This window comes from Phaethon aethereus (assembly GCF_964289735.1).
Source record: "Phaethon aethereus genome assembly, chromosome: 15".
Classification (NCBI taxonomy): domain Eukaryota; kingdom Metazoa; phylum Chordata; class Aves; order Phaethontiformes; family Phaethontidae; genus Phaethon; species Phaethon aethereus.
In genome coordinates, this window is record NC_138591.1 from 6,571,281 (window position 1) to 6,585,085 (window position 13,805).

The 13,805-nt window shown below is 38.7% G+C and overlaps 2 protein-coding genes across 2 annotated transcripts in view; one reads left to right on the plus strand and one right to left on the minus strand.

Annotated features, from left to right (window-relative positions):
* Nucleotides 1–13,805, plus strand: part of LOC309410378 (cytochrome P450 2W1-like) — a gene marked incomplete at its 3' end in the record, with an annotated part of 157,354 nt that overhangs the window by 43,195 nt on the left and 100,354 nt on the right.
* GPR146 (G protein-coupled receptor 146) lies at nucleotides 1,894–2,898 on the minus strand (the record flags this gene model as incomplete). The annotated part of the gene is made up of 1 exon (XM_082006806.1): nucleotides 1,894–2,898. The coding sequence occupies one exon, from the start codon at nucleotides 2,896–2,898 to the stop codon at nucleotides 1,894–1,896; it is 1,005 nt and encodes a 334-aa protein (XP_081862932.1).

Here is a 13,805-nt window from a genome sequence, read left to right on the forward strand (position 1 = left end):
TCTGTGAATCAGACACAAGGATCAAGAACGGCTTCATTCCTTAACATTGTTTTTATCAGTAGGCTGGATAGTTTTGATGTGGAGAAAATGCCCTAAAGTAGATTATTTACTGTATAGGGTTTAAGGGTTAAAAAAAACTCAGTAAAATATGAAAAGCTATTAAAAAAGAAAAGATTAATGGAGAGTCTTCCACCAGGATGTTGATAACTGAGAGATGCTTGTATACGAAGAAGATAAGCAAAGATGGCTATGAGAAGAAATTACTTGAATAATGTTGAAGGGAAAAGATCTGAAAAGGCTGTTCCGCACCTCCTTCCCACTTAGAACTTAAGCATGTCTCTGCTGACGAATTAGGACCAATTATCGGATGAGATTGTGCTATAAGCCATGAAAAAGGTTCAATTCTGGGTTTGCTCTGTGGTTTTTTTTTTTTCTATACCAGAGGCTTGAAAAGCCACATTTTTTCAATAAAGTCACGTGGAATTTGAGTTGTGTTGTGACAGATTAAGCAACAAAATGATTCTGCTATGTTGCAGGGCGAGTGACAAAGATGTCTTGCTGCCCCAAAACCAGTGGGAGAATAGCAGTTTAATTTCTACCCCCTCTATCATTACCAATGCAACAGCAGCATAGGAACAGGTAGTTCTTGGGTCAACATTTTGTATTGTGGGTAACTGTTAATTTTCTTCCTGCATCATGTTTGTGTTGCTTATGTATTTCATATACTCAGTAAAATTTGGCAATCGGATTGGATTTCTTTATCCCCACTGTGAAATACAGAAACTGTACTTTTCTTGTGTATTCAAGAATCTCACTGGGAGGCACTCAATTTCTGACAGGTTGGCAAAAAGCTGATGCTGACTGGGATTCCAATATATTACTCCCATTTTAATATCTTGTATGTATAGAAGGATTTTGTATGGTTTCCAAACCTCCAGTGATGCCCTAGATTAAAGAGATTTTAATTTATTTGTTGCAAACATATCCCTTGAAAATACAAAATGTTAATCATAAACATATTTATTTTTAAGATAATTACTCTTGTTACATGAACATATGTGGACCATAACACTTAGCCAGACATTCTTTACTAGTTAAATTTTGATTTAACTTTGTAAACCACGGTGTCCTTCATTTTAATACGCAGAACAAACATCTCTCAGTTCCCTTAGAATTAGTTAATAAATATTTCTGAATTCTTGAAATGTTTTAGGATGCAAACAAAGCACTGGAAAAATAAAACACATTTTTGGTTAATTTTTCTATCTAGAAAAAAATCAATTTACCGTAAACATTAAAACTTAGGTTAGTTGGTGCGAGAAAATAATTTCTGAGAATTGTAAATTAGGTTTCTTTCAGAGGAGATTCAGTGATGGAGAAAGAAAGTAAATAATTTATAATTAACATTTACTACTTGGACATGTGTAATTAGATAATATGATCTTTAGTAAAGATCATCTATATCATCTTCATTGAAAAATGCTATTTACTTCATCAAGGATAGCATTGTTACTTCTTTGTACAGAAAATAGGGTAATACCTTTTTTCTATACAAGATACAAGGTGCTGTGTCTTCAGTCTTCCATAAACTTTGTGATGTCTTCAGACAGGAATATTAGAACGATGGAGTTTCTGCTTTGTAACCAGTTCAGTGCACTGAAAGTATTAGATGTCACAGGTCTTACAGCACATAGGCCAGAGTCTCATAAGATTTCAACAAACAACTATTTGAAAATTAAGACTATTTCATTTAACTGTGATGGAAAGCTCCTTCTAGCCTCTCGGTTGGGACTCTCACATTAATGACTCCGAGTGCCAACATAGCAATTTCACAGTCCCAGTACTGGTATGCCAAGTACTGCAGTAACAGAGCACCTGAAGGTTTTTTCATACCTACGTCATAACCTGCTGTACTACTGTGCGTTCATGAGAACACCCTTGATTCCCACAGTGTATCTTTTTAAGTAAACGTCGTAATTTGTTGGGAAAGTTTTTGTTAATGTATCTGTAGAGCAGAGGCATTACAAAGCTGCTTGAGAAAGCCAGGAATTTTGATAAAATCTTGGTAAAGTGTAATATTCGACTGTAACTTTCATCTGCAATTTTCCCTTGTGCATTAGTAAACGTGCTTACCAACAGAGTAACATAATAGGGTGTCCATAACGTGAACTGTGTACAGACCGTGGCAATCAAAAGCCTGTGCACCGACGGATCTAATCGTCCAGTGTCTTGATCCAGTGGTGTAGCCTCTTTGCGTATTCGCAAGATTAATGTAAGTGCGTACAGTACAGCGATAGCTGGTACAACATACCCGATAAAGACCATGATGGCATCTGCTGCTTCTTTGTTTTGCATCTTGGAACACTCAATTATTTTAGTGGATACGTGATTGCAGACGTAGAACAGGAGAGATGAAAAACTTGTAAGCATGGCACCACCCCATATGAATCCACAAACATGTTTGGTGTTGTACACACTTGACATGTAAGTTCTAGGTAGAGCACGTTCAATGTAGTAGTCCAGACTGAGTAATGTAGTAGAGTACATGGTAACTAAAGATGAGACGTTGAATAAAATAAGTAAGGTAATATAAACTTCATTGTTAGAATTCCAGATGGCCCATTTTGTATTGGCAAGACCGAGAAGGTACACTGGTGCCAGAGCGTTGATGATGAGACCAGCAATGGCAATGTTGACAAAGTAAACATCTGGCATAGTCATAGTAGCTTTGTTATAGAGATTAACTAGAACCAGCAAGCCATTGTAACAAAGGCCAATTGGGAAACATACAATGAGGTAGAGTAGGGAAAAGATGGAAAGCACAAGGTGGAAGTCATGGCAGAGATGCCGGTCCTCGCTGTTCTCGGTACTGTTGTTTAAGGTTTCACAGCTCCACATAGTGATTTTAGCTTTTGTGTTTTCTCTGCTGGTTACCGGCTCTTCTGTAAAGAGAAATAGTGAAAGTATTGTTGAAATATTATATTGTATGTGAAATGCAATGTAGTATGAAAAAATATTTTAAAGATAGAGATTACACACTTCACATAACTGATCAATTTAAGGTCAGTGACTGAAATGCCTTTTGATCTTGTTAGTCTAGAAGAAAGTCATCTGTGATTCAAAATGTCAAAGGACTCATAAATGTTCTGAAGTTTTAATTTAAATGAAATTAGAGTTGATACAGGACACTCAACAAAAGTAATAAACTGTTTACCTTTAAAATAAGTACTGATGTAATATATATTAAGATTAGTACAGTGTTTTTTAAAATTATTAAACAGCATCTTTTATATAACTAATAATGTAAGTGTAGTTGCTGAAGAATTGAAGGAACTCGGCTGAAGCACAAATCTTAGCAATAAGATGGCAAATAGGGTTCTCTGAGGTGTTAAATAAGATTTCTCCTGAAAAGATAATTTCTTAGGAGGCACATCCAAGGCAGTATGGTGGATGTGTACTCGATCACTGACAAAACTGATTAGAGGAAACTGGGGAATGAGGTGAAGGTTGGTTGTTTTTTTAATAGGTCAGTTCCTATTCAGACTTCCAACCTCTAACCATTTAATTCTGAAAAAACAATGGACCCCTGTAGTCTAGGGAACCTAGTATCAGGGCAGCCTGACACTCCAAAAAGGCAAGAATTAGCTATCATTTCCTCTCAAAATAGCTTGAATTCTTTAAAAAGTATGCTATTATCAGTAGTTGTTGTCCAGCTATCTTTGCTTTATTGTCAATTAACTGAAATCAGTGAACTTCAAAGCAATAATGAAAAGTCTCTTTCCAAAATGCAGAAATAAGTAATCTCTAAAGTACAACAGAAAACAATCACTGCCTTAAAATCATGGTTATTATTCCTGCCAGCCCATTTCTGGGACAGCGCAGAATTTATGCAGCAGGTGATTTCCCATGTCACGTGTACTCTGGTACTGTCATACTCATCAGTGTTTTGTGTGCTTCCCTTCTAGCACGCAAAAGAAAGCATAAATACACATACCTGCATTCTTTCCAGAGAGAGAACAAGATTTAATCAAATCCACAATAAACATTGTGCAATTAAAATGAATGTTACTAGACAACGTGCTATACTCCATGAACCATACGGCTAAATTACACAGTATGTGTTTTGTAAGCATGCGAAGATATGTGGTTGCATCTCTGTAGTGCTAATCCTTTGATGCTTCAGCCATAGTACAGAATTTGTTCCAGAATCATGTCAACTCCCATTTTTTATTTCCCATTGCAGTTGTTTTGTGCACATTTTTTCTAAATACTATAGCCCATGCCAGACATCAGGCTAAAAATACAGTAATTTTAGCTGGGCAAACAAATTCTTATTCCACCGTGATATACTGGACTTCCTCAGATAAGTGGCTTCTGTGGCAGGAGCACAAGATGCAGTTCTGTTGTTTTCAAAGCTTTCTTTCACCTTTGTGGAAAAACTTACTTTCTTTGGTTTTTCTCAAATCATTTCTTTAGTTGTATTGCATATGAGCAGAAAGTTTGATACCTTTTACATTGTCTTTCACTCATACTATTTTCGAGCACTGAAAACAACCTAGTTTATTTTCAGGAAGCATCTGTTGTCTTAACTTTTTAAAAAAGAAAAAGAAAAGCTGGTTTGGACAGTTGAAGGCAACTGAAATTACATCTCATTGAACTGTTATGACTTGATTCAACCAAAGCAGCAGACTGGAACTAGATATTGCAAATATATGCACTACAGCGAGTGCAAGGGTGACTAAGCACAGGCATGGATACAGTCGCGTAATTCCATTATGTAGGTTTATCCTTAAGCATGTAGCTTTGATTACTCCAGACTGAATTACATCAGCCACAGAATACTTGTCTGTATGTTGTCTCAGAAGATGAACAGTCTTTGCTACCACGCTTTGTATTTTATAGAGCAGGGGGATGTCTCATTTCCCAAGTGTTTTTAGTAATTATCCCTTTTTTCTTTATGTCCTCTAAATGCAGTTGAATAAGACAATTCTATTTTAATGATGGAAATGGCTGGCAATTAATTGTGTTAAATAGTAATCTCACCAAATTACAAAACTTACCTCTGAAATGAGGAAAAATAAATTCCAAACTAAAAGTATTTTCTGAAGACATTTTTTGATGACTCCTGAATCACCAGATGAGGTATTTTTGCCACTAATGTAGAGATCACCCACGTTTAATTGTCACTTACCTGTGGAGGCACTGAACCCGTTTGCTGTGCTCTACAGGCCCAGCTCAGCACTTCTTACCCAGCCGTGTCTTTCGTCATTTCAAAGGCAGTTTGGTCTTCTCAGACCACGTCTGGGAACGTCCTTGCGCTGCTTCGGATGCAGCAGTTCCTACTCGATCGATCTGAACTGACCCCTTCTCCGGCCAGAACTAGTTTTGCAGTCCCAGGTTGACTCTGTTGCATAAGCGAGTGCTGCAGTCCTCTTGTTTACCGAGGGCTGGCTCAGCCTTCCCTAATGCTTCCCCTGGTCTCGTCTGTTTTTATGCTTTTATCACATTGAAAGTTAAAATCAGATCTTAAAACGTAGAAGGAGAGAGCGTCCTGCCAGCCGCAGCTCTCCCTCCAGCCTGCCCTTCCCACGGCCCCAGCCTCCGCAGCCTGGCCGTAAAGCCTCTTACCTTGAAGCCGCGCCCTCCATGGCCCCGCGCCGCCGCAGCCGGGCGGCGGGGGGACGCCGGCCGCGCAGCCCCGTCCCGCTCCCCGGAGGCGCGGTGCCGGGCGCCCGCCGCTGCACTTGTTTTTCCGCTGGAAGTTACCGCCAAGCCTCTGCGCGGCTTGGCGGGCGGCGGGCCCCTCCCTCCCCTGTTTACAGCCAGTTTCGAGAAGTGAGACGCTGTGCTCGGAGGGCAGCGAGCTTGTTGCAATCCGGCTCGGGTTACTCGCTGGGTTTCGGATGTACTACTTAAAATATACGGGCTGCTGGAGCACGCAGGTTTGTTACGATATTGTCATCTGCGCTGGGGTTCTCCAGGGACATCGGAGAGGCTGTTCCATTCCCTGCAAGTGCAGTTAACAGCTCTCGTTCAAGACCGTGGGTTTTATTTTTAACCTGGGATGAGAATATGCGGCTTTGAGGTTTCATTTTTATAGGCCATACATCCTAAACAATCGGTACTTAAAAATTACTGTACTACGAAGTGCCCAGGTGCTTGTGCTACTCGCAAAGGTGAGCTAGCTTGTAGTGCAGGCTAGAAAGAAAAGTTTGAGCGTTCACTTTAAATTTGGAGATTGTTTTGGCGTTGTGAAAAAGGCATTACGATGTGAGCCTCATTTCATGATGGCATTACAGATTCCATTCTGTCTCCTTTTTGAAAAGATGATTGTTCTCGGAGTATTCGCATGTCACTCTCAATTAATGCATGTGTGTATGTTCTCTACACCTTTAAAATGGATCATTTCTGGAAAGAGTGTTTGAACTGGAGGTCTATAATTTATCCTATACTGAATTTTGTACCGTGGTGGTTGAGTTGTTTATATGGAAACTCCTCAGACTAATGAACTAAAGTTACTACCTTCAAAGTATGTTTTTAACTGATGCCATCAACCAAAACCAAGAGCTGCCTTACTTTCTCAAAATAATTTGTCTTATATTTAGAGACTCAGAGGCTTTGTTCTATAGCAAATAAACACCAATGAGAAATCCCTTAAATACTGGCTTACTTTTTAATTATGGAATAAACACTAGAGAAACACTAAAAATGGTTACTTAGTTTGGGTTGCGTTACTCTGACTGCAGTTTGGTGGGGTTTTTTTAGGCAAGGTCTGTGCTGCTTGGTTTGTGTTTAACAATTCATTATGAACATTGTAAAACCACTGCACCTTCCAAATGGCAGAAAATTCCTATGTTCCTGTTCGATGCATAGTCCACAGATAGAATTGCATATGTGCTGTGGATAATTCCATGTTACAAGCTGTGGCATCGAGTCTTTGCTGCCTCAAAACGTCAGAAGGACTTTTATCGTCGTAAGTTCACTGGGGAAACTGCAAAATAGGAAAGGTACTAGTGTAGAAGTACTTCTAGAGTTCTGATACTTGACCAAAAGCAGATTTCTTTACATGTCATAAAAATTCAAGGTGGTTTTATTTAGATAAAAATTTGCACGAAGTACTTCAGAAAAACTTCCTACAACACTGTACAAACTTATGAGTGCTTGGTGGCAAAGTTTATTTTAGAAAAGATGCATAAAATGATCTTCAATTAATGAGGGGAAAAAAAAAAATGAAGTGCTGCTTAGTTGTATTACAGAGTCCATAGCTGCAGTCAGGGTTTTTTCAGACATTTTCATTCATAATGCAGCACTAAGTTGCAGAGCAGGTTGGTTAATAGTTTCAAGAATGACCATTCTAACTCAGATTGGTTTTATTTGACTTAAAAAACCCCAAACCTTTATACAGCCGTAGCACTCTCTCTTACTCTGCAGTTTTTTTTTTGTTTAGATAATAAATGATTTGTCTACTTGCTCTGTTATTGTCTAGATGTGAAATAGCTCTTTCTAGATTATCTAACCTCTGAATATGCGTTTTCACAAGCTGTAATATCATTATAAAGCAAACATAACTAATAAAGCTGTTGCCAAGAAGGTAGGTCTCTAAACAGGCCTAAGACTCCTACCTTCATCAGATGTTCTAGAGTTCCCACAGGATGTCTTAATTTCTCCAGAGACTGAAACCCGAGGATGCTGCATAGGGGAAGGCTGAGCGCTACATAGAGCTTTGCTGGATGGCACAGGTTTGCTTCAGGTCAAGACTGAGAAACAGAAAAGCTTGGCTAGAAGTGCTAAATACATGCATAAACCATGCCGTAGCAGATTGCCAGCTACTCATCAGTTTGGAAGGTGCTTTTTGAAAGTGACATGCTAATTATTATTTCTGGATTATTTATGGATTAATTCTTAATGTAAATAATGGATGATCGGTATTTCTGGAAAATAGTGTACCTGCAGCTAGTTGTAGCTCAAGGGGAACACACTCTGAACTCTCAAATGTGAGAGAATGAAGTGTCACACTGCTGTTACCTCAAAGTTTGGGCAACAAGACATTTTTTTTAGGCTTACTAGCTTATATGCATGCCATGGGGATTAACAGAAGATTTGTTGGCTGGATATACAGAAAAGTAAAACTAGATTGCCCAGGTTAGATGTGAGGGGGAAAAAAATGCAGTGGTACAGGCAAGTAGGTTTCAGAATATACTTTCCTTATGCAGTTGCTGAGTTGCTGCTGTTTATAATATAATGATGCAGCTCAGATAAAATGCTTTTAACATTACTGGAGAAGAAAATCCGGCTTGATACTGGGTGCTAGGCTGAAAAACAGGCCCTTTCCAACCCTATCATTTATGTCTTTGTGGTGCAATCGTTGACCAGTTTGACGGGTGATATGTTCATAATTGATATCAGTTCCATTTTATAATGTAGTTAATTCAGTGCAATATAATGTGAAAGAAGCCATGACTAAATAACAAGAATAACTGATATAAAGTAGCACTGAATATAACCCTGTCTTGGATGTTTAAAAATGTACAAATAAGAAAGCAAGAGTAGGTCAGCTGGAAGAGGGGTGTGTTTTTCTTTCTACAGTATCACTGGCTGTCACTGCTCCTGCAAGAGGGAGCAAGGAGTTTGCCACCCCTGGCAAGTGAACTCATGGGAAGAGCAGGCACCCAGCCTCCTGGTCCCAAGGATTACCCTTGTCATTAGGCAGAGTTTTTGGTTTTCCAAAACCCATTCCCTTTGCAGTATGAACTTGCTTTAGTAGCAGCATAACAATAATTAAAAATAAAAAAAATAAAAAAAGACCCTTGACTTATACCATCCACCTGTTGCTGACTCCTGCTTAAATCTGCACAATTTGAGTCCTGTGAGCCTATTTCCAGCTTTATAGCTTATTGCCTCCTCTTGGTCCATTGTATTCCTAAAGCGTTCCTTCTGTCCAGATAGAAATGCTTACGTACATTTCCCCCATTTTTTTAGAAAAAACCTTGTTTTTCACATCTGCCTGGCTCTTATTTTCCTCTTTACCTCTCCCTCGTGACTACATTACAGTTAACGCTGCACCTCCCATCATCTTTTGCTGATACGACACATACACAGTGTCATATCAGACTTACCACATTTCCAAGTATGATACTCTTCTCACTTCTTACTTCTCTGTTACTTTCTCATGGGACATCTTGGGCCGTTCTTAGGTGTGTTGAGTCAACAGTAAAAATGGAATACTCAAGAACTGTAAGGGTGTATTTCTGTCACACGTGCTTCTGAAATCGGCCTTTGCATTTTGCTTTGGTCATCCTTTGAGGTTGTTCACTCTCTGCTTTTCCAGAAATTCTGAATATATGTTGTCTTCAGAGCACTTCAAAACTTAGCTTCTTCTTGTGGGCCCCTCTCTCACTTGGTAGGTGACCTTTTTTTATTGCTCCACAGATGTTGGCAACTGCTATCACTTGTTTATTCTTTCATCCCCGTAAGCACCATCTTTGTGGTAAATCATCTGCATAGCAGCTACCTGGTCATTCAGATCCCAGTTGTGCCACAATCATCTGCTTACTGCCCGGGCCGCTTGGCAACCTACTAAATTGATGCCTTTTTTTTTTCTGTTTTAACCTTTTGTTTATATTGTTATTGTTCTTATTATTAAAATATATATAACTTCACATAATATAAAACTATTAACAATGTCAGCTGCACTCTTCATTTCTGTTTAGATTGTTCATCTCTGGGAATCTGAGTTCATGTAAGGCCATGTCAGAAGTAAGTCTCTGCAAATTGCTGTCACAGATTAGTAACCATGAACAAATGAGTTCAGATGCTCCTTTGATTTGGAAGAGAGGGAAAACTTGATTTTAGGTTATGGCAAGTGTTTCTCAAGATGTGTGTGTTTGGTATTTTAGGTTAGAATTTAAGAATTTTTTCTGTCTTCAGAGTTTGTACAAGATTGCGCAAAACAACGTGTATCCATCAGAAATGAGTAACACTGCTTTCCTTTCTCTTTTTTCCTCTTAATTTTCAAGCAACTTAAAGCTTATGAGAACAGATAATATACTCAATAAAGAAAGGGAGAAAAGATCAACTACTCTGGAAACCATAATAAAAACTGTCAAAGGGTGTTTTTAACAGACCGTTATATCTGTTAGGGAGAGGCAGTGTGGTAGTGGTCTGGAAGGTTGTAATAACCCAGTACTACGGGGACAAATGAAATTCCTGCAGAACGGTGAGACTAAGTTCTGTGGAGAGGAGATAGTCCAGCATTAAGGCCCCTAAAGATTCGCATGGAAGGAGTCCCGTGTTCAGACACAGATGCTATCTGCCAGGCACATCTGCCACTCCAGATAAATCCTTCTTTTTAATGCTGTTTATTTCTTTGTAGCAGAGCCTCTGCGGGAGCTGGGGTGCTGAGGGCTGTGCCCTCCTCGCAGCTGCTTGGAACAGCTGCACTGGGGGCTCTGCATGGGTTAACTCTATAAACTCGATCGTGTTTTGTTAACTTCTCTGTGTCCCAGTATCGGATGAGTGTGACTGGTCTCCTGCTCCACCTCTTCCTGACTTAGCTTTATCACTGAATTCCAAAAGAGCCTCTATATGGAAAACCTGACATATCTTCTCTTTTTTATTCTCCATGGAGTGAACAGTGTCGCTTTTAATACATTATAGATGTGTTGTGGCTTAAGATTTCATTACTACAAAAAGTGAAATATCTTATTTTTGTGCAATTCTAAAGCTAGGGTGTTCAATCAGACAGAATTAATTTACGCAGCGGTTACCTGTATTAGTCTGCAAGCCTTAGCTGACTGGGTTTCTGAAATGAGATACAATTTTGAGATGCCCAAATATCTGCTAGGTAATACTTTCCAGTAAAAACTGAGTTATGCAAAAGAAAACCCCTGTAATTTTCCTAGTATTCATATACACTTCCAATAACTCATGGTATATTAAATAACAGTAATCATTGGAATGTGTAGTATTAAAAAATAGGCTTCATAAGATGTTTTGAGCTCTGGATTTTATAAAGTTACTAATTGGAATAGAAGAAGTCAGCATCAGCAGACTAGGTGGTGCCGTTCAGTGGATTGAATACCAACAGCCAATTGGTACTACTGCAGTTCCTCATCCATGTTTTTGGACCACTTGGAAACTGCTTTTGATGCAGCTATCCTACTTTAAAGCTAAGTGGCATAAAACTGAAATAAAATTCAGTATGAAGATGACTGAAAGTCACTATATATATTTTCAGCTTTTTAACTGGTTCAGTGAAAAAGTCTTTTAAAAAATTTAACCTGTGGCAGAATTTCCACTGGTGAGCCACAAAAACCAAAATACTTAATTAAAACATACAATTTCAGTTTCTTGGAGAACACACAAGCCCATTAACTGTAGCAAATATTTTCATTCAATTTAAAACTGGATGTAAGTTGCATTTTCTTTTAATATGAAATACTTCAACTCAACAGATCTAAGAAGGATTACACAGACCTTCAGAGAACATTCTTACTATAACGATGTTGACGTTCGGAGTAGCTGGGACTTAGTAGATTTAGACAGTAGATACACTTTGTCCCACTGTTTTTAATGAAAGTATTTTAGTTCATTTTTTCTGACTTAAGGAATGGAATGCACTAGTTGGGCGACTTCCTTAAAGGATCTTTCGTGTATTATAATCATCAGTGTTTAACTATAGGGGTTTTTCCCCCCAGTATCTACAGATTCTTAAATTGTAGAACAAGTCAGTTAAGAGTAGTTTTCGGGAAAAAATGTTTATGAAACGCATGTGTTTCTTTTTCTGTGTGAAGATCGTCAGATCATGGAGATGAATTTAAAATTTTCTGCTGAGGCCTTTTTAATATTTGAGAACATACAAAATTGCAGGACAGTCTTATGGTGAATTTCTTTGTTTAGCTAATGTCTTCATTTAGATCATAGGTGCATTTGCACCTCTTAGAGATAGTGAGTGGCTAGATCTCTGCATTTCCAGCATTCTGGAGGTGCTCCAGTTCCAGGTAAGGAATGTATATGAACTGAACATTGTGCTTCTGCTCCACATAAATCAGCATCACTCCAGTAAAGATGACCAATTCTTGCCAATCAAAATTTGTGCAAATTATCCCTATTCTGGATACTGCAGCGTGACTTTATCCCAGGGACAGAGCGTCAAAGGCACACTGACTCTGCTGGAATTACTCTGTAAATGAGTTGGCCCAGTTTGTTGGCAGGGTGGGAACAGCCGCTCTTATCTTAACCCACTGTTTGTTAGCTTCACCCATGCTCAGGACTTGTGACAGGGAAGACTGCTGAAATTTGGCAGTATGAAAACATTCCCCACAGATATTTTGCTGCCAGCTGCAAAGACTGACAGGAGGCACAGATGGTGGTTTTCCTGGAAACTATAATATAATGCCATTTCCTATTAGAAACATCAGTGAAAGCTGACCCAGTGATTTATCAACAAGACATCATGTTGGCTGTGTAGGAAACTTGTGAAACAGACTCGGGCTGCAGGGACTTGGCTTCCAGTAAATGCAAAAACACCGACATAGTTCTTTCTCAGATAGCATTTATAAGAATGAGTGTAAAACTGGTTTGTGTTTGGAGTTTGAAGGGGGAAACCAGTCCTCAGCAGAGTTGCACTAAGGCTGAAATGACTTCAAAATTTGTCACATCCGTTTGAGATAAACAGATCTCTTTCTGATAATTGTCAGCAGAAGTCTGAGACATCTTGTTCTTGACACTCCTGTGGCTTTTGATGTCTATAGCTTGGTGAAGTAAATACCATTTTCTAGCTGGCTCTTGGATGAACTTGTGTATTTACTGATCGCATCTTACTATTCCATTTATAATGGCTTAATAAAATATTTTACTTGAACATTTTAGGAGGACTAGTATAATATTAATGCTGATCTGAGAGTGGCTAATATTAGACTAAGATTTGCAGTAGGAATTCTCATTTACCAGGGGCTTGAAATTAATTAAGAGGCATCATACTGACATGAATGGATTCTGATTTATCCATCTACAGTTTGTCATGTGCCACTCCCCACTCCACTTTATCAGTGACAGCAGTTTTGACCCTTTATTCATCAGAATTTTCTACCAATAATCTTGGTAGATTATTGGTAGAAAAGTTTCTTAGAAGGCACCCCATTGCACCTATATGTATGGAATGACCCTTCTATCAAACTTGAAAGAGCCAATAATAACCTTTAGCACTTTCTGATTGAGGATGCTTGCAAAGCGTTTGACAGGTTTAACTATTTGATTATTTGGTTTGAATCCTTGGCCATACTTCACACGTGTGTGGATGGGGATGCTTCCTTAGTTGTTACAAATGGGTGTCACTTTTTTCCAGCCCAGTATAAGGCCAGGCAAATGTTTCCAAGGGCAAAAAACCAAGTAATTATGGGGAAAGAAAAGTGCAAAGGAGTCTGGGACCTCTGTAAACCAGGACTCTCTAAACCTAAAGTCTCCTGTTACAAAAACATCTGTGAAGTTACACCTTGAGTATACTACCTGTAGCCACCTGTTACCCACATTCTGTGCAATCCAAGGTATTTCGGGAAGCCATGGTTAGGATTTGTACAAATTCCCGGGACAACAGCCAAATAAATGATATTGAAATAAATACTAGTGCTTACTGATTGCAGTGTATCACATCACGTGCCATTCAGCAATTACTGTTGTGGTTTTTTAATTTGAACAGATTTTTTAAAAAAGATTTCTTAGTTCTTCGATAGGTACACACTTTTTTTTTTTAAATCTTGCACACTACAGGAAGAAAGCACGACTTCTGTAGCAGATTTTGTTACTGC